Consider the following 18,762-nt stretch of genomic DNA (forward strand, 5'->3'; position numbering starts at 1 on the left):
AAGAGCTTGTAACACTCCAAAGAGAAAGGAAAAATTGAAATCGCATCATATGACCCCTTTAATAGTTTTTTTCTGTTTCTATATAATAGTATAATATTTCTATAATTATAATTTTTTTTAAATATGATGTATTGTTTTATTTCTAAAAATATTTTATTCATTCATTTTGTAGTTTTTAATTTATACTTTGTATAAAATACTTTGTGTATTTTTATCTTTTACAAATATAATAATATTCTTTTTTATTTTAATTTATTTTTTATATTAATAAAAAAAAAAATTATTATTTGTAAAAAAAAAAAAAATTTTTTAAATACTTCATGTATTTATTTTTTTTTGTTTTTTTTATTTTTTTAAATAAAAAATATTAATATTTTTTTGTTTGGAGGGGGGGCTTTTTTTTTCTTTTTTGTGTATTTTTATCTTTTACAAATATAATAATATTCTTTTTTATTTTAATTTATTTTTTATATTAATAAAAAAAAAAATTATTATTTGTAAAAAAAAAAAAAATTCTATAAATACTTCATGTATTTATTTTATTTTGTTATTTTTATTTTTTTAAATACAAAATATTAATATTTATTTGTTTGGAGGGGGTGCTTTTTTTTCCTTTTTTTTTTGATCATTAGAATTCTGTGGAAGTAATTTCTGTGGTAAGGTATGTACGTGTTTATGTGGATGTATAGCATGTGGATCTGAGCTCTTCTTTTGTTCCAGAACAAGCCTGTGAGGAGGAGACCCCCACGCTCACTGCAGCTGCCTGCTGGTAATGATGCAGGTCAAGGCCAGGATGAGGTGAGAGGATCAGGGATTGAGGGGGAAAAAAACTCTAAATTGTCAGTAATAAAACTAGCTTTCGTTACAATGTAGTTAAACATTATCTTTAGTTAAATGCATATAGAAATTATGTTTGTTAACTATTACCTCAAATCAAAATATGCAATGTGTTGTAGCACTGATGCAGATTTTCAAAGCTTTTTCAGTATAAACCATCAGTATTGTTAAAAGTTTTTTGTTTGTTTTTTTGTTTTGATGTAACTGATTTATTTTTTATCTGTTCAGAAAGGAGCTGAAACAGTATCAACCAGGAAGAACAGAAACTCTGCCCTCATTGAGAAACTGCAGGTTGGTTGTGTTTCCCTCTAGTGGACAGAGGTCAGTATTGCTTTAGATAATGGAAGTGATTTTCCATCCCATTTCACACAGGCCAGCCTTACACTTTCTCCCACGGGACCTCCGCCCTTCCCAAAGAGCCCAGGGGTGGTGAAGTTACCAGTGGCGTCCATCTCCCCCGGCTCTCCCAGCAGCCCCTCTAGTCCTCCCGTAACTGTCACGCCCAAACAGGAGGAAACCCCTGCCAGCTTTGAGAGTCCCACTGACGGAACTGTTCTCAAAAGCATCAACAAGGTTTGAGACTTCATAGCATTTCACATATCAGTGAATTCAAACCGATAAAACCTGGTCGCGGAATTTGAATTCACACGTATTTTTACATCTGCGCAGGGTAGAGCTCGACATTCCATCAAGCGGCGCCCTCCGTCTCGCCGACACAGGAAGTCCAGTGCAGATGAAGGCGGAGAAGATGTGGATAAAACAGCCTCAGCCACCCTCGATCAAACGACTCCAAATGGGCATGAAGGAGACGTGTTTGAAGAACACAAGATGTCACCAGATGCAGAATCTCTCTCCTCTAATGAACAGATTGAGCAGGAAACTAAACCTACAGATTCAGAGAAGCCAGATCCGGAGGAAAAAGTGGAGATTGTGATTTCAGAAAAGAAAGAGGGAGAAGAGAAAGAAGAGAAAACAGAACCAGAGCTAAAGGAAGAGAAAAGTGAAGATGAACCACAGCTGGATAACAGTACAGAAGAAACACGTGAAGAGCTAGTCACGCAACCACAAACAGATGAGAAAGAAGAGGAACAGAAAGAAGATGAAGTAAACCATTAGAGCCAAGTGATGAGTAGGTGTCATATCCATGCTCACAAATGTTATATGCATTAGCTTGTTTCATTTGATCTCATTATTTCTATTTTGCAGGAGTGTAAAGTCTCTAAATAGAAAAAAAGGTCAAATCTGCCTTAGACCGAAGAACTCCCTTAAACTCACTGCTTAACCGTAGCAAAGACATCAGGAGAAGATGAAATAATGTGAATTGGTTTGAGACTCCTTGTCCATGTCAAACATTTGAGTCGTTTGAATATGCAAGTGAAACCTGCAGGTGCCGAGAACAACAGTATTTTCCCTCCTGTACTGTACAGTTGTATTAATGTTCTGAGCCGCTTGTATGAATTTACACATTCGTTTGATTTGAGATCATATGGGATTTGGTTTGGTTTTTACTTTTGTATATAATTATTAGTCTCCACTAAAGGTCATATTTTTTTTATTGTTTTTGTTGTTCATAGTTGTATTCCTATCAAAAATATGAATAGTTGATCGTTGAGACTTGCAGAAAATAAAAAATGGGAATATGAAAAAAAAAATCACATTTCCATGATTAAGATGGAAAGTTCTGGTTCTAGAGAAGACTTACCTCGAGGTCATGACCCTAGGCTGGTCCTATTCTGCATAAGATCTGACCTTTAGACAAAATATTTGCTAAAAATACGTACAAATAACTAGGTATCTGTTTATGTATGTTCAGTGCAGAAGTACCAGAAATATCGTATTTCTCTTATAAAATCTCTTAATCATGGCACTGACAGATTTTCAGCGTTAGACCTGTTCTCTGGATCTCTGGGATCTGTGCTGACCTCATGGAAGCTCTAGTGAGGGACAGATTATCATTTAAATAGAGCTCTGTAGCGCTCTCATTAAGCATGTGTTCTGTGTTTTAAAATTGGCCCTGACTACAGACTAGAATACTTAACTATGGCATAGACCCAAATATCATGCTGCTTTTATTAGTCCTGAAAGGATTCAATATTGTTCAGAAATGGCAATGAGATTAATTAAAGATTAGATTCAGATATTCAAGGTCAGGGGAGGAAGGATTATGGTGGATCAGCTCATGCTTCCTAATCTGGCTATCACTGAAATACTACCAGACTTTTGGTTTGTCCTGATTGCTAATATTGTCATGCAAAGTCTGATGTAAATAAATAAATAAATGGAAAATGATGAGGATAACAATCATTGCTATGAGAATTTGAAAATGATTTTCACAGAAGTGTCTATTGGGTGGAATTACAGCCTATTCACTTTTTGCTTCACTGTTCTGACTGGACAATATATGTAATATTATAATACAAATTATTATTGATAATCATACTTTCATTACAGTTGATACTATGTATTAAATCTTTTCCAAGTTTAAGTATAACATCCTCCTCTTGCTCTCTGATTGGTTTTCAGTGTCAGGTTTGAGCATGCATACTACAAACTAATCACATTTCAGTGTTTTTTATATAATTATGTAAGTATGTTTGTATGTGTTGCACTTTGATCATTAATGTGTTCATTTGTTTAGTTCCTTCACGTGACGTTTGATTGAGTCGCTGCTGGTAATCTCGGCATAGCAAATTTACCTTAATTTACTGGTAGACCTTTAGAAATGGCAGGAGTTGAGAGGTTCAGGCTGACGCTCACAATGAACGTTTGAGCTAATGACAACAAGTCACTTAATCCCATTTACTGCAGTGGATACAAAGCACATTAAGACCCTAATGAAGAGCACAGATCTGCCTCGTCACCACTTTCAAGTGAGAAAAGTCAGTGATCGGACTGGCATGAGGACAAAACGTAGCTGGGTCATATCAGGTCATATCACCAATAGTTATGTGACAACTCCATTACCCATAAATTGCTAAATATGCTTTCTCACCATTAATTTCTGTTTAATTCAGAGTGCTTTATATACATTGACAGAAAATGAAAGCAACCAGTTTTTTCACCTGCAACAGTATAGTGATTGTACATTTGCTATTATCACTAAACAGTTTTTTTTTTTTTTTTAAATTTTAGTTTAGTTTATATATTTTTTTAAACGGAACTACACTACATTTGGATTTTGCTATTTTGTAAAATTATTTAGCTGGTTATGCAAAACATCATTTATATATTTTTTTCAATTTAATTTATGCACGGATTGTGCAAAACAATAAATCCTACAATAATATACTTTATAAAGTAATAAAATGTTATGTTGATTCTGCATGATAAGAAACTATATGCAATCATTGATCAAATAAATTAAGGGATGCACAATATATCACTTAATGGTCAATATTGGAGATTTTCTATCTATTTTTAATTGTGCACACTTTTTTATATGATCTTAATTTTTTTTTAAATATTTAATAATCATTCAAAAAATCATTTAATAGCACTGTTAAATGTAATTGCTAGCAAATAACAAAATGAATATCCATTTTTCACACGCATACAATATTTGAATGTTGTAATGCCTAAATTCTAAATTATTTTAATATTGCAATGCATAAATTCACTTGTAGTATTTAAAATGATTGGTTATAGTTTTGTGTTGTTGTTTTTTTATATTCAGACAAAATAGTATAGAATTTTAATGTGTCATTATCTGCCATCATATGAAAATAACATGGGTTACTCAGTATCAGCAGAATTTTACCATGCCTATTTAAATTTTAAACTTATTTTGTCAAAAATAAAAAAAAAGTTATTTAAAATCTGCATTCAGAGAGATGGATAACTAATTGTTAGACTTTCCAGAACTGTAACACAACATACTGAGAGGTGGCCTCTGATGCACTCTGCAAATGACCACACAAACATTCATCTGGATCCTGAACGCTGTTATATAGGCATTGGCTACTCTGTGCCAGTTACTCTTTACCGGTCAGGTCTTGTCATTATCCCATTAGCAGTAGTTATTTTAAGGTGCCACCTCTTTTTATTGGTACTTGGATCTAATAGTTTCAGACATTCAGTATCCTGTGCTGTCACTGTGTGCGGAGGCCAGTCTGCACCTCGTCGTCAGAGCTCACAGGCCTGCAACCGTCTGCTCCAGCAACGGAACAGAAGGTGTGCGAGGGCTGCAGGGCACAGCCATGGGGAACACACACGCAAGTCTGGACGACATCCTCGCTGAGGACATGCACCACTGGTATAACAAGTTCATGAGGGAGTCTCCATCAGGCCTGATCACACTTTTTGAACTCAAATCCATCCTGGGACTGCAGGGCATGACTGAGGATGCTAACAGTTATGTGGACCAGGTGTTCTTCACTTTCGACATGGATGGGGTGAGGTTGCATTCTTGAATTTGCATGTAATATCAATAATCATTGTAATTTCTGAATATTGTGACAGTAAGATCTAATTCTCCAGTCTTGCAAATCATCATTCTTAGCCGTGCTACATAACTATCATGTATTGTTTGACCTTAAATGGATGTTTCAAATAGACTTGTGCACCAGCGATCAGATAAAACAAGGTCAACTCTGGTGGTAAACCGTTTATCATTTACACAGGTATTACTTGGAAGAGACAGCAAACGCATATCTGATTTGTGAGTTACTTTGGATAAAACTGTACAATACTAATTTATACATGTAAATATTAATACTGTGCAGTTTTAACAATAACTATTTTTATTATGGCCAACAGCCTTCTGACACAACAAAAAAGGCCAAAATATATGGCAAATATATGCTGGTAGTAAATAAATAGATATATAGTACAAAGTAAAACGTAATAAAATAAATATATATTTTTTATATTGAAAATATATTTAGTTACCATTTTGCTTTGTTCAAATACCAAAATATACTACAAAATGTACTTCTGAGCACAGCTGAGAAAATACCAATCCAGTCTTATAATGCATTTTGAGTCAGTGCAAAATGTTATTTTTAAAGCATAAATTGGACAGTATAAATATATAAAAATTGAAAATATAGCAAAAAAATTGGCAAACGTATAGGAGGAAATATTAGCAACTAAATGTATTTGAACATTCATTCTAGCAATATTTTTTGGCCATTTTGTTTTACTTTTATATTTTGCTATATGGGGACTGTGTCGACAGCAGGCAATATGATATATGATGTTTAATAAGAAATATGGAGGTTACATTTTGTTGTGTAATTCTTCCAAGCTCACTTGATTGGTTTACTGATATGCCAAGTACATTGAGATTTCATTGTAGACTGTTCAGCTTAGAGGAGAAAAGCTTACAAAGTAACAATGTTACAAAACTTACACTGATTTAGGTTAAAAAGCAAGCTAACATAGCGATCTTGCCTGGATCTCCATATGTGAATTGTTCATATTAAAACAGCCTAACAAAAAAATATTGTAATATGAACTGTCCCTCTCTCTCTTTCCTTTAGGATGGATACATAGATTTTGTGGAATATATCGCTGCTATTAGCTTAATGCTGAAGGGGGAAATCAATCAGAAACTGAAATGGTACTTCAAAATTTTTTGACCAGGATGGCAATGGAAAAATTGACAAGGATGAATTGGAAACAATATTTACTGTAAGTGAACATTTTAACGAATACCATAAACCATTCCTATCAGCCTTTTTTTTTTTTTTTTTGCACAAATGATGCAATACACACTATGCACTCAACCATGTAGTGTATGAATTATATAAGCTTATTTTATCATTCATAATCAGAGTCTGATAGCCCCTCCCTTTTTGCCACGTAATTAAAGCTGTGAGAGTTGAGTGCATGAAGTGTCCAAAATTCCACACTTTCTTTTTTGGGGTTATTTAAGTGCATCATCCAGGTATTTACAGTGCACACTACTCACACTATTTATACTAAAACGTAATAGTGCATTAGTACGTGATATGGGACACAATTAATGTCATATGTTAAACTCTGCTTAGGATAATCACTGAATTACCTACATTTATATTTTCTCCCACATCAGGTCTTTGTGAACGAACCAAAAATAGAAAGTCAAAAATAGAACCTGACTGCAGGTCAGATCTTGTTAACATGGACACTGGATCAGTCTGCTTAACTTGTACATGATCTGATTTAATCCAGTTAGAGAACTGTCTTCCGTGTGCTGTTTCTGTTCTAGGGTTTCTGAGACTGACACTTCTTAGAGTGGAAATAGTGTTGTGTGTCATGAAGGTCTCATGTTCAGCTGACCTCAGGTGGCTGCTCAGCTATGCCACACAATGCTGCTGCAGTTCTAGGGATGGAAAAATTGTAATAGATTTTCAGTGATGTTTCTATAAAAGAAAAAAAAAGTTCTGAAGTTATATATATATTTTTTTTACAACAGGCTATACAAGACATTACAAGAAATCGTGACATTGTGCCAGAGGAAATAGTGGCTCTTATATTTGATAAGATTGATGTTAACGGAGAAGGTGAGAACCAGTTAATTTATGAAAATCCTCATCTAAATGCATTTATATATTCTAGTTGATTACATCTCTCGTTACTTAAACGTTCAGGTGAACTGACGCTGGAGGAGTTCATTGAAGGAGCCAAAGATCATCCTGACATTACGGATATGCTGAAGAAACTGATGGACCTCACTCCAGTCCTGGTCATTATTGTGGAAGGGCGACAGAAACCAATCAATACAAGTTAGGCTGGCTAAACTCCAACTTAAGGACAGAGAAAACAGAAAATTCTCCACCTGAAAGCAAAATGAAAGTGGAGTTTGGTAGTCCCACTCTTGAGGAACAGATGTAGCTTCTCACAGCACCTGTGAGATTTCCTCAACAGAAAATTCTCGGGGGAACTTTTGCTCAAGCATGGTGCTGTCTGACCCCAGTGGAGATACCAAGCCTTGCATCTGAGCTGTCCTCAGCTGAACATTGATCTTCTAATGCTATAAGGGGGATTCAGGAGACTAAGGAACTGCTGGCAAGGCTTAGGAGTGAGCAGTGTGGTGCTTTTTAAGGAAAGGCTCAGTAGAGAACACTGTGCACACATCTAGTGACTTTCATTGGATGAGCACATCATATAATCCATGTACTTGTGCTTGAACTATTTATGGCACGACTATATTGCTCTTGAGAGTGAACTCTGAGACAGTCCATTGCCGATGTGGCCTGAATTGCCCTAAGAACTGGGAAATGTAGAGCAATGGTTCTCAGCTGGTTTTTGCCTACATTTTACATTGGACATCAAATGGCAACCCAACACAGAACAAAAATAGTTTATTGTACAAAATGTACCTGTAAATCAAACATTTCTATAGAATGTTGTAATCAACATAATATTACAATGAACTGCATAGACCCAACAATTTACTACATTAGCAACCTGACCAGGCTGAGTGAGAAATATAACAATTTGATAAATTCATAAATGCAATAGTTGGTCACAAAATGTTGACATCAACATCTTTGGCGTTATTAACAATGGGAAGTTGTGCCTGTTTATTTTGTTGTCCGTGACCCAGAACAGACCTAAAACCCATTTCTTGTCTGTGGCCCACCAGTTGTGACCACTGATATAATATCACAAATATTATAGCACTTTATCAAAGGAAAGCATCAAATTTTCCTGATAAAGTTACCTGATGCAGTAGGTGCAAAAGAAATTAATTAAATGCATTTCCACCTGTCTTTTAGCTGATCTAAACTTGTCAAAACATTAAAACTAAAAGTTTTCAAAATTAGTACCTGCATTTTTGAGACTTGTATACACTACCATTCAAAAGTTTGGGTTCAGTAAGAATTTTATTTTATGAAATGAAAATAAAAATATTCAGGAAAGACACATTAAACTGATCAAAAGTGACAGTAAAAACATTTATAATTTTACAAAAGATTTCTAATAATGCTGTTATTCTATTTATCAAAATGTCCTGAAAAAGATATCACAGTTTCCACAAAAGTATAAAGCAACACAACTGTTTTCAGTATTGATAATAATAAGAAATGTTTCTTGAGTATCAAATCAGCATATTAGAATGATTTCTGAAGGATAATGTGACACTGAAGACTGGAGTAATGGCTGCTGAAAATTCAGCTTTGCCATCACAGGAATAAATGCAGCCTTGGTGAGCGTAAAAGATGTAAAAACAAAAAAAAAATCTTACCGACCCCCAAATTCTGAATCTGTAATGCACGTATTTAAATGTATATTTCTGTAATGCCGCTGTTTAGAAGTCAGCATGTGTTCTTGAGTCCTTTGGATAAGCCTTGCATTGGAAAACACGGGCAAATCACAAAAGGACTCTAAAAGTGCTTTTACTCTTGGAAATATTTTAACAGCATCACTAAAACGCAGACAGTTACAATATGTATGTCTAGACTCAGGCTTGATCTTTAAGCACTAAATTTAAATTGTGTAACCATAGCATACAGTACATAAACACCAGTGAGGGGATCTGACATGACATTGTTCAGTTGGATGCACACCAGAGATCGGGGGCCTTGTTTATAAAATGTTGCAACCATCCTTCATTTGATCCGATGATCAATTCTCAAATATGCATACATGTGATGCAGGGAAATGAATGAACACACACACACACACACACACACAAAATGCATACACCTGTTTAGAATCTGAAGTGGCGCTAAGCACTTTTCCACATAGTTTTTATAAATGTGAATGTTGGCTTGGATTTTGTGTTATAAATAAGGCCCCAGAACTGAGACATTAAGGTGGGAATTCTTTAGCATGATGTGACTTCCACGACTTTGTTTTCTCTGTTACTTTGTTTTCTAAAAAATGTTCTTAATGAAAGCCACAAATGCTCGATATGAAGCTTTGAGATTATCGTTTTCATACCCTGAACTGCACACTTGCCTCCAGTGACGAAAATCTGTATTTGACCATTTTCACTCTAGAAATATTTCAGGAAAAACATCAAATACTTGAATGAGGTATCGTCTTTCTATACTTAGTAAGAATCAGGAAATATGTCATCAGGTATGAAATATTTATGTTGCCTTATTAATAAAATGGTTTAATCAAACCAATGTTTAAAAGCACATCATTTTAGTTTTATTTGTATAATATTATAGTATTTATTAATATTTTAAATTAGCATTTATTTTGTATATTTTCAGTTTTCATTTAAATGTCAAATAATTTTTGTATGTGCTTTTGTCATTTTTATTTGCTTTTTCAGTATTTCTATTTCTATTTATTTTAGTTTTAATTTTAGTACTTACATTTATTTAAGCAACATTTCTATGTGTTTTGGTCTAATATTCATATTAAAATGTATAAACTGAAATTATTTCAGCTTTATTTCTATTAACATTTTTTTTAATAGTTTTAATTAATAATAACAACACTGCAGCTCATAGGCAGATTTTCTAAGCAAATACATTTACAGAAACATTTACAGAAACACCTTAAAAAATAAACATTTGAATGCATAGTCTACATTATATCATTATTTACGGTAATAAACAACTGAGTACCGAGATAGTCATATCCCACAAACCATCCCCAAACAAATCCCAAGATATCAGCTACAAATCATTCATTTTGGTCCATTGAAATATTTTTGTCCAATTCAGCAGGAATAAACAGCTCCTAGATATTATGCCCAACCTCCAGCATCTGCATCACACGATTCACTGCATTTTAGTCTTTTTAGTGGTATCTGAACATGTAAGCAATGAAATATAAAGTCTGATAAAGGCATATGTCACTCCCAGCGCACAGTAAACTGAAGTGAGCATGAGAGGGAGGAAGGGAAATGTCTTCTGCCAGACTGTCAGCGGGTAAACAAACTCACAGATCAGCTCAAGAGGAATCAGGCCCAAGAGATACGTCGCTTCCAATGGGTTCAACAAAGCCCCGCCCTTCCTGAAAAATCAAATGAAGAATCACATCACCAATAATTTGCTCAAACATAAAGGCAATATACGTCCAATAATCCCATTTTAAGTACTGACCTGAACAGCGTTTTTAGGGACGCGAGACTGAAGATTGTAAATAGCAACATGAGAAATATTTTGATGGGCAACTCTGGAATTAAGAATTAATATGCTTAAGAATCACACTCAGTGAGGATGCAAAATGCTTGTTGTGAGATGTTATGAGTTTTTCTGAACGGGACGTACCTTGGGTTGTGAAGAGGAGTGGAAATAGGGAATAATGGCCGGTTACACTGAGCATAAGAAAAATCCTGGCATCCTCTCTACTCTCCACAGCGAGCAAACTGAAAAACAAGAAACCGTGTTTAGTAGGTGGCTGGCAGAACATGCTTATGTAAGAATACCATCAGATGAACACCTTAAAGGAAGTATGGCCATCAGTATGGCTTTCTCATGGACATGCCAACCAAACATAAAGGATCCAAGGGCACAAATGACAAGGCAGCGCAAGAATCCTCTCGCTCCATTAGGTCTATGCCATATCTTGAAAAGAGCAGGCTGCAAGGGACAAAGTGACAAAAATGGTATATGCATCAGTTTGGCAAATCTTGAAATCAATTTCTTTTTTTGTATTGATCATTATTCATATTGTCAATGGATGAAATCAAGGCCATCTATTTGAATATTCAGATTAGCAATGCAAATCAAAAAGAACTCACCAATATTGACAGTAACGTACAAACAAGGGTTGCTAAAGGAGAGACTGAAGGAAGCACAGAGTGCTGAAACTCCTGAACCAGACCAGCAGTCATTGAGGCCTTAGGAAGTTTGTTTATATCAAGCAGTTTGAATTTCACACCTAAATAAGTGAATAATGTGTCAACGCTCATAATATGAACATACAATCAAATGATTCTATATAGTTTTTCTATTTAACCTATAGCAACACAACACAATTGTTTGAGTTATTGAACATACCCAGGATGGAAAAAGCTTTATCTGCTATATTGTAAAGTGCCCAGATGTTTGGTGCCCAGTACGCATGACACAGACCACGCTTGAAAGGGAAGAGTCGTGACAGGACTTGTGGCAGCTGACCCTTGATGAATAAAGATGAACAAGATTTATCAATGAACCTTCTGTGTTAAAATTACTCCAGTCTTCAGTGTCACTTGGTACTTCAGAAATCATTCTACTGCTTAATAATTATAATAAAAAATACAAAAGTTTAACATAACAAAATTTAATCAAAATAGAAATCTTTTGTAACTTACGTAACATTATAAATCTTATGCAACATTATAAATCTCTTTGCTTTTACTTTATCAATTTAATGCATCCTTGCGGAGTAAAATTATTAATTTTAATTGACTTTACAGTTGAACAGTAATGTATATATATGTGATTATACGAAGAGGTTTATTCATATATTAATAACAAACCAGTGCTATAAAGGGTCCAAATGACACCGCAAAAGTAGACAATACTATAGTTCCTAGTGTTACAAGTCGCACAACACTGAAACTTCTCCACTGCAAAGATCCATCTGAAAAACAAGAATTTTATATATATTTATAGATCATATATACTGTATATGTGTGTGTGTATACATACACACACACACACACACACACACACACACACATATATATATATATATATATATACATATTCATATATACATATTCATATATACATATTCATATATTCATATATATATATATTTACATACATATACACACATATACATATATATATATACACACACACACATATATACTGTACATATATATATAAAAGGCTGATAATGAAATGTACTTACCTGCATTGCTCTGGGTGAAACAAAAACATCTCAGCAGGTAGATACCGTATGCAGGTGCGATGTACAGATATATGTGCTTCAGGTTTAAAAGTACTGAAAACAGCAAGGCCCCCTCGAAGTGTCTATTCTGTTAACACACAAAATAATAAATATATTCCAACAAATTTTCTAATAAGACAAATAAGAAAAAATATAATGAAATTCAATGTAATTCACATGTATAATACAAATTTATTTCAAATTTCACATTATTAGTTATGTCTTAAAACTCACTAAATAACAGAAATTACAGCTAATACCTGGAAATGTCTTGCTATTGATAAAAGAAGAACTCCAAACAGGAAGCCATTATACTGGAAATGAATATCTGCAGGAATTCAGTCAAGCAAAATTAATTTCAGGTAAGGGAAATGACATGTCTGAGCCACATCAGGGCATGCATGACTTGACTTATTAATGTGCCAGATCTCCAAGGATACGATCAACAATTAGAAGGCCAAAGTTCCACAGCAACAACACTGTCAGGATGAAAGATGGCTTTCCCAGAAGGTCTTTTCCTTTGCCTTCTCGCAAACATTTGCAGCATCTAGAATAGTACAAACGTTTTTCATCCCAGATTCAACATAAGCAAGCCTTTAACATTGTCTTTCTGTAAAATTATCTTTCAAATCTAAAAAGACAAAGGTACAAAAACTACTTTGGATCAAATTGCGTCATGTAGAAGCTACATACTCTTTAACCGCATAAAAGAAGACCACATCAGCCACAATGACTGACAGTCTTTGGAACAGGACTGTGGCTGGACTTGCATAATTCAGATTCTGAACAACCAGCATCTCCTTATCAAAAAAACGGGCAATATGAGACAGTCCATATTCAAACCAAGCAAACAGGGGAGGATAATCCAATGTCCACTCAGATGTAGCCTGAAAAAATTAAATAAATAAAATAAAACCACAAAATGAAAACCTGTGTGTGTGTGTGTTGTGTGTGTGTATTATATGTAGTACAATGGCATGAAAACGGTATAAATCCATAAGACTACCTCATAATACCACTGTGATACTGGCAGACTGTGAGTCAGGGCAAGCCAGTTCCTATGTACTTCAAAGTCCGTAGAGTGGCTGAAATACAATCATTTAAAATGACAATATTAAATTGCTTGGCATTAGGTGATGCAAAACAATTATTTCCTCTTCGTTAAATTAAGTTAGAATGAATGAGTGTCACTGCTCGCTCTTCTGACATACTATGGGTTTTCGGTTTAATGTGATCACATGAGAGAAAAAGTATATTATGTGAGATAAATTCACTTACTAGGCATTTATCAAAAGACATTTGAGAAATGAAACTCCGAGAGCCAGAGAATAAAACCAGCTCTGATCGTTAGTCATGGGCGCAGCCATGACAGTTTTTTAGAGAAAGGAAAACTTTATTTCTAAAAGCCGATTTACAACCTTTGGGAGATGCCATGTTGCTGACATATGTTCCCCTGCAGGGGGCGCTTAGCGGCTCAGTAAGCCGGAAGCCCCTTTGAGCCAAATGTACATATCAGGACGTTGTTTTTGTATAATCGGTGATATTTGTGCACTAAAAAGTATAATCTTTGACATGTCAACATTGTAAAGTTGATCGCTAATATACAATAAGAAATACGCACCAGAAATCCCTATAAATTGATGTTTAAAAATGCTTAAACAGAGATCACAAATGATTGTGATCAGTCAACAAAAGCGTTGTGAAAAGTAACGCCAGAGTAGCGGTCTGGAGTGGATAATAATTTATTCATAAATTATCGCAATGATAAACTTTAATAGAAATGTGTTCATTTAAAATACACAGTGAACAGTTAAAAGTTGAAAATAATTTTTTAGAACCGTCGTACATGACAACATCCGGGCCGCTTGGCCTTGTTTCAAGCTAACTGCTTTTCTAGTTGCCTATTTTATTTCTACCATCAAAAAGAAAAAGAAAAAACTCCACCTTCTTCACAATCTATCGAAACGTCATCTAAAGTATACCAAAACAGGAAACCACATAGTAAACGAACAGACCTGGAGAGTTTTTTAAGACCGTGCTAATCGAGTTGACCCTGAAAGGTGGAATGACACAGAGAGGAAAGGCATACACGAGAATTCGTCTTGGCTGTTGTTGAGCAATTTACAAAAAGTATAGAAGCTAAATGCGCATAACAATTACTTCCCACATAAATAATCCTATATTTATTTAGGTTAGCCATATAACGTTTTATATAACAATGTCATGCTGGGGAATCTTTATTCGGAGACGATACCAGTTCTCCTCGCTGCTAAAACTGCATCAACTCAACATCCAACCAATGTGTCATCAGAGACAGAGAGGTAAGTGTTGTTCGACGACACAGTGCAGTAATTTGCGCATTTCAAGGGTTTACAGAAGTATTTTTCCTTTTAGGATTCCATAAAACGACTGCTGTCAAGACATTTGATGTGAGAAAAGTGGAGTTAACGCCACTGGAGCAGAGGAAACTCACGTTTGACTCCCATGCGCTCGTGAAAGAGCTGGAATCCAGCGGTATGTTTACTTGGTCTCAGACTACTAACTACTACAAACGGAGTGATAAACATTTGCCGAAGTTTTAAATGTGTGTGGCATATACGTTTCTAATCTGTATGGCAAGCCATTTTAATATTTATTGAATGGCTATTTTACTATTTGTTGTATTTTTTTATTTATTTAATTTTTGTTTTATATTTAAGATTTAGAAGTATAAATGTAAGCTTAATATAGATATTTGAGATCGAAATTATATTTACTAAAGGTATTAATTATTATATAATGCTTGTTTAAATTAAGCAGATTTTTTTTCTTCCCCTGCATATGTAATCCAGGCTTTGAGAAGAGGCAGGCAGAAGTGATTGTCACAGCACTGGTGACTCTTACTACAGCCAATATGGACATTGTATACAGAGATATGGTCACTGGAGCCCATCAGGTAAACAGCCAACAAAACTGCTGTCAGCAGAAATGACTATTAATGAAACCCATTGAATCCAATATGGTTTCTTCATCTGGTATAGGAAATAGCTCTACAACAAATCATGGCTCATCTAGACGCTATCAGGAAAGACATGGTTATCCTGGAGAAGAGTGAATTTGCCAATTTACGCTCCGAAAATGCTGTAAGAATAAAGTTTAAACCTGTATTTCATCCTTTGTTTTTGACTCCATAATCTGAACACACAAAATAAAGTAAAAAACCTGTTTGTCCACAAAGTGTTAATACTAATTTAACACATATTGAAATGTGTCATAGACAATATGCCAGTTATTCAGTTCTTTACCTTCCTTATTATTTTACATGCAGAAAATGAAAACAGAGCAAGAGCAAATAAAGAACAGACTACTGGTGAGTAGAAGTAGATAGAAGAATTTTATGTGAATTTCAGTAATCATTCTGCACAGTACCATTGTTTCTGTTTAACAAAGATTTTATTTATCTTTTTATGTTTACATTGAAGGAGGAAAGTCAAAAAATTAGAGCAGATGCAAAGTTAGACATTAATTTGGAGCGAAGTAGAATTACAGACATGGTATGCGTACATTACTTGTTAACATTTTGTGCAAGTTTCCATTATTCCATAATTTTTTTAACATTCAATTAATCCAATATTTTTTTATTCTAGTTTACAGAACAAGAGAAGAAACTTATGGAAGTCAGAACTGAGTTCCAAAAAATGGTAAGGTTTACAAATAGTTGTGATCACAGCATGTTTTAAGAGCAACACAATCATTTGAACAATGATTACAAGAAAGCTTTTCTATTCAATGTAATTACATAATAATGCTTTTATTGTCCTAATTCATGTAAAAAATAGAATATATTATTATAGTCAAGTTCTTTTTTCTTTAATCAGAATGCAGATATAGAAAGTGAAGCCGTGGAAACTTCAAAGAAAATAGACATACAAGTAGCCTCTTTGAAAACCCTTCTGGAATCAGTCAAGCTAGAGACGATTAGATATCTTGCAGGTATGTACCCAAGATGCTTTTCAAACAGATGACATGTATCTCTAAATATATTTGACTTGGCAGTGACTTGTTTGCAAGTCTTTCAGATAAGACACCGAATTTGATAACACACAAAAATCATTGTTAGTGGCTCTTCAGTTTGTTGATGCAATTTCAATTTCGTTTTATGGGCGCTAAGAACATTATATCAAATGATCGTTTTTTTATTATTATTTTGTTTCACAGCATGCATCTTCACCTGCTTGGCAATTGCCTTGGGATTCTATCGCTTCTGGAAATGAATCTCACAAAACAGGAGAGAAATTATGTCTAGAGTTTTTATCTTAAACGTTCTGCCTTTTGTTTTAATCACACTGATGTATATATACATGTATTTTATTATATTTTTACATTTACATTTATTTTTATGTGAGTAACAAATGTGTTCTTTAAGTTTCTTTAGATCAGAGGTGCCCAAACTTTTACCTACGAAGGGCCAAAAATTTAACTTGTTTGATGTCGGTGGGTCGAAAAGTAAATGTTGCATTATGTCCAAATATATTCTATTAAAATAAAAAATTATCTATATTCTCTACATTTAAAGCCAATAATAGTATTTAAAAAGTTGAAACAAAAAGATGAGTTTTTCCTTTTATATATATATATATATATATATGGGCTAAATCAAAGGCCATCATGGGCCGATTTTGGCCCACAGGCCCTAGTTTGGGCATACAAGTCCGACTCTACCCATTAGGCCACGACTGCCCCATCTCCCAACATTGTTCTCTTTCATGCAAGTACATAATTTTAACATTATGTACTTAACATTTCAATAAAAATGTCTTTGTGTTAAAAGATTTTGTGAGCATGTTTGTATGCATGAAGACAAGTATTATCTGTATATAAAGAATTTGGACAATGCCACTTTTTTTTTTCTATTTTATATAGGGGTTATTCAACCTGATCCAGAAGCTGTTTCTGATGTATTGCAGTCATTTCACTTAATATATTGAACCACAGAGCTTAGCATGTGATAAGTATTATATTTTCAACTTATTAGGATAAACATTTTGTCCACGTGTTAAACTATACACTTACAAGGTAGCACAAACTAATAATTGCTTGAATTATTGTTGTAATCATCAGGTTTTAGCCATGACGTTATGACAACAGAAGTATGACTTGTTTTTTTGTTAATACATGCATATGAATTAACCATGTCCATCTTCAGGTTCCATGACCACCAGACTAATCATATCACACTGGTTCTGGATTTTACAGTTCCATCATATCACTGTAGCATATCTTTGAAGAAAAGTCATGTGGAAGTATGAACAGCTGTTTATCATGTTGGTTGACTAAGGTTTTGTTTTCTTTTTCTAAAAAAGGAAATTAAGACATTTAGACACGTTTTAGACTATGGAAATTATGCTTAATTTTAACATAATTAAGTTTGACATGTTTTATAAATACTACAAATTAGTACAAATTTAGTACAAAAAATACAGATGAACTAAAAATATGGTTGTAACTAATTTTATGGTACACCTGTGAGACACATTTAACCCTTGTGCGGTCTTCGGTCACTTTTGACCGAAGAATTTTACATTTTGAATATTTAGAAATCGTAGCTTTATCGGAATGGTACGAAACTTGGTGACTTTTATGGCACTTGGTATGTGAACACACACAAAAATATTGAGGGCATGATTCGAAAAAGCTAAGTGCTCGTAAAAAAAAAATAGTCACACTCATGGTCTTCGGTCAAAAATGACCGACCATAGGAAATGAATGGGAATGGCAAAAAAAATTGAGAATACAGAAAACTGGCTGTGTCTATAGTATTAAAGACTGCACAACATTGTTATATTATCTTAAAATTATTTTTAAATTATTATTATTTTAAATTATTGTCCCTGGATTAGTAGTCTTGTAATAAAGTAGCGGTGGTAGCGGACAGATTTAAAGTATCAATTCTGCTTAAAAAGATGCAATCTAATCCTGTTTACATGAAATAAGCCTGCTCCCGATCAGGTTTAAGCTTACGGACCTGTTGTTATGACAGCAACTCCGGGATGAGCTTCGAAGAACCAAACAATCCAAGATCATGCCAAATCGTCAACAATCAAATCCAGCTAACTGTAGCGTCTGGACCAATCAAACACACAATTTTTCATTTGATTTAACAAATCAGTT

The 18,762-nt window shown here is 34.1% G+C and overlaps 3 protein-coding genes and 1 pseudogene across 7 annotated transcripts in view; 3 read left to right on the forward strand and 1 right to left on the reverse strand.

Moving 5' to 3' along the window:
• The window catches only part of LOC107718954 (capZ-interacting protein-like), a 27,196-nt gene extending 23,305 nt beyond the window's left edge, over positions 1–3,891 (forward strand). For both annotated transcript variants that reach the window (XM_016526206.1, XM_016526207.1), the window contains 5 exons: positions 721–798; positions 1,066–1,128; positions 1,210–1,410; positions 1,507–1,959; positions 2,044–3,891. In XM_016526206.1, coding sequence (XP_016381692.1) covers positions 721–798; positions 1,066–1,128; positions 1,210–1,410; positions 1,507–1,953 — 789 coding nt within the window. In that variant the 3' untranslated portion in view covers positions 1,954–1,959; positions 2,044–3,891. The remainder of the gene's footprint in view (positions 1–720; positions 799–1,065; positions 1,129–1,209; positions 1,411–1,506; positions 1,960–2,043) is intronic.
• Positions 1,961–8,637, forward strand: LOC107718955 (guanylyl cyclase-activating protein 1-like; annotated as a pseudogene).
• A 1,590-nt stretch (positions 8,638–10,227) lies between these two features.
• On the reverse strand, positions 10,228–13,981 carry LOC107719005 (probable dolichyl pyrophosphate Glc1Man9GlcNAc2 alpha-1,3-glucosyltransferase). The gene is made up of 13 exons (XM_016526288.1): positions 13,891–13,981; positions 13,619–13,697; positions 13,306–13,499; positions 13,053–13,159; positions 12,873–12,940; positions 12,574–12,700; positions 12,194–12,297; positions 11,730–11,850; positions 11,471–11,610; positions 11,170–11,309; positions 10,998–11,095; positions 10,830–10,902; positions 10,228–10,740 (listed from the first exon to the last, which is right to left on the reverse strand). The coding sequence occupies exons 1-13, from the start codon at positions 13,977–13,979 to the stop codon at positions 10,506–10,508; spliced, it is 1,575 nt and encodes a 524-aa protein (XP_016381774.1). The 5' UTR covers positions 13,980–13,981; the 3' UTR covers positions 10,228–10,505.
• Positions 13,982–14,460: 479 nt separating this feature from the next.
• LOC107718958 (coiled-coil domain-containing protein 90B, mitochondrial-like) lies at positions 14,461–17,110 on the forward strand. Of its 4 annotated transcripts, none has more exons than XM_016526209.1 (9): positions 14,462–14,933; positions 15,007–15,126; positions 15,444–15,547; positions 15,633–15,734; positions 15,920–15,961; positions 16,074–16,145; positions 16,239–16,292; positions 16,470–16,584; positions 16,810–17,110. In XM_016526209.1, exons 1-9 carry the CDS (start codon positions 14,831–14,833, stop codon positions 16,863–16,865), a joined length of 768 nt encoding a protein of 255 aa, XP_016381695.1. In that variant the 5' UTR covers positions 14,462–14,830; the 3' UTR covers positions 16,866–17,110. The 4 variants fall into 4 exon arrangements, with proteins under 4 accessions (XP_016381697.1, XP_016381698.1, XP_016381695.1 ...); XM_016526210.1 differs by having other exon boundaries at positions 14,462–14,925; positions 15,005–15,126; XM_016526211.1 differs by lacking the exon at positions 16,074–16,145 and having other exon boundaries at positions 14,461–14,933.
• Positions 17,111–18,762: the final 1,652 nt, after the last annotated feature.

The sequence above is a fragment of the Sinocyclocheilus rhinocerous genome, unplaced genomic scaffold, assembly GCF_001515625.1.
Source record: "Sinocyclocheilus rhinocerous isolate Xijiao unplaced genomic scaffold, SAMN03320098_v1.1 scaffold753, whole genome shotgun sequence".
NCBI classification, from domain to species: domain Eukaryota; kingdom Metazoa; phylum Chordata; class Actinopteri; order Cypriniformes; family Cyprinidae; genus Sinocyclocheilus; species Sinocyclocheilus rhinocerous.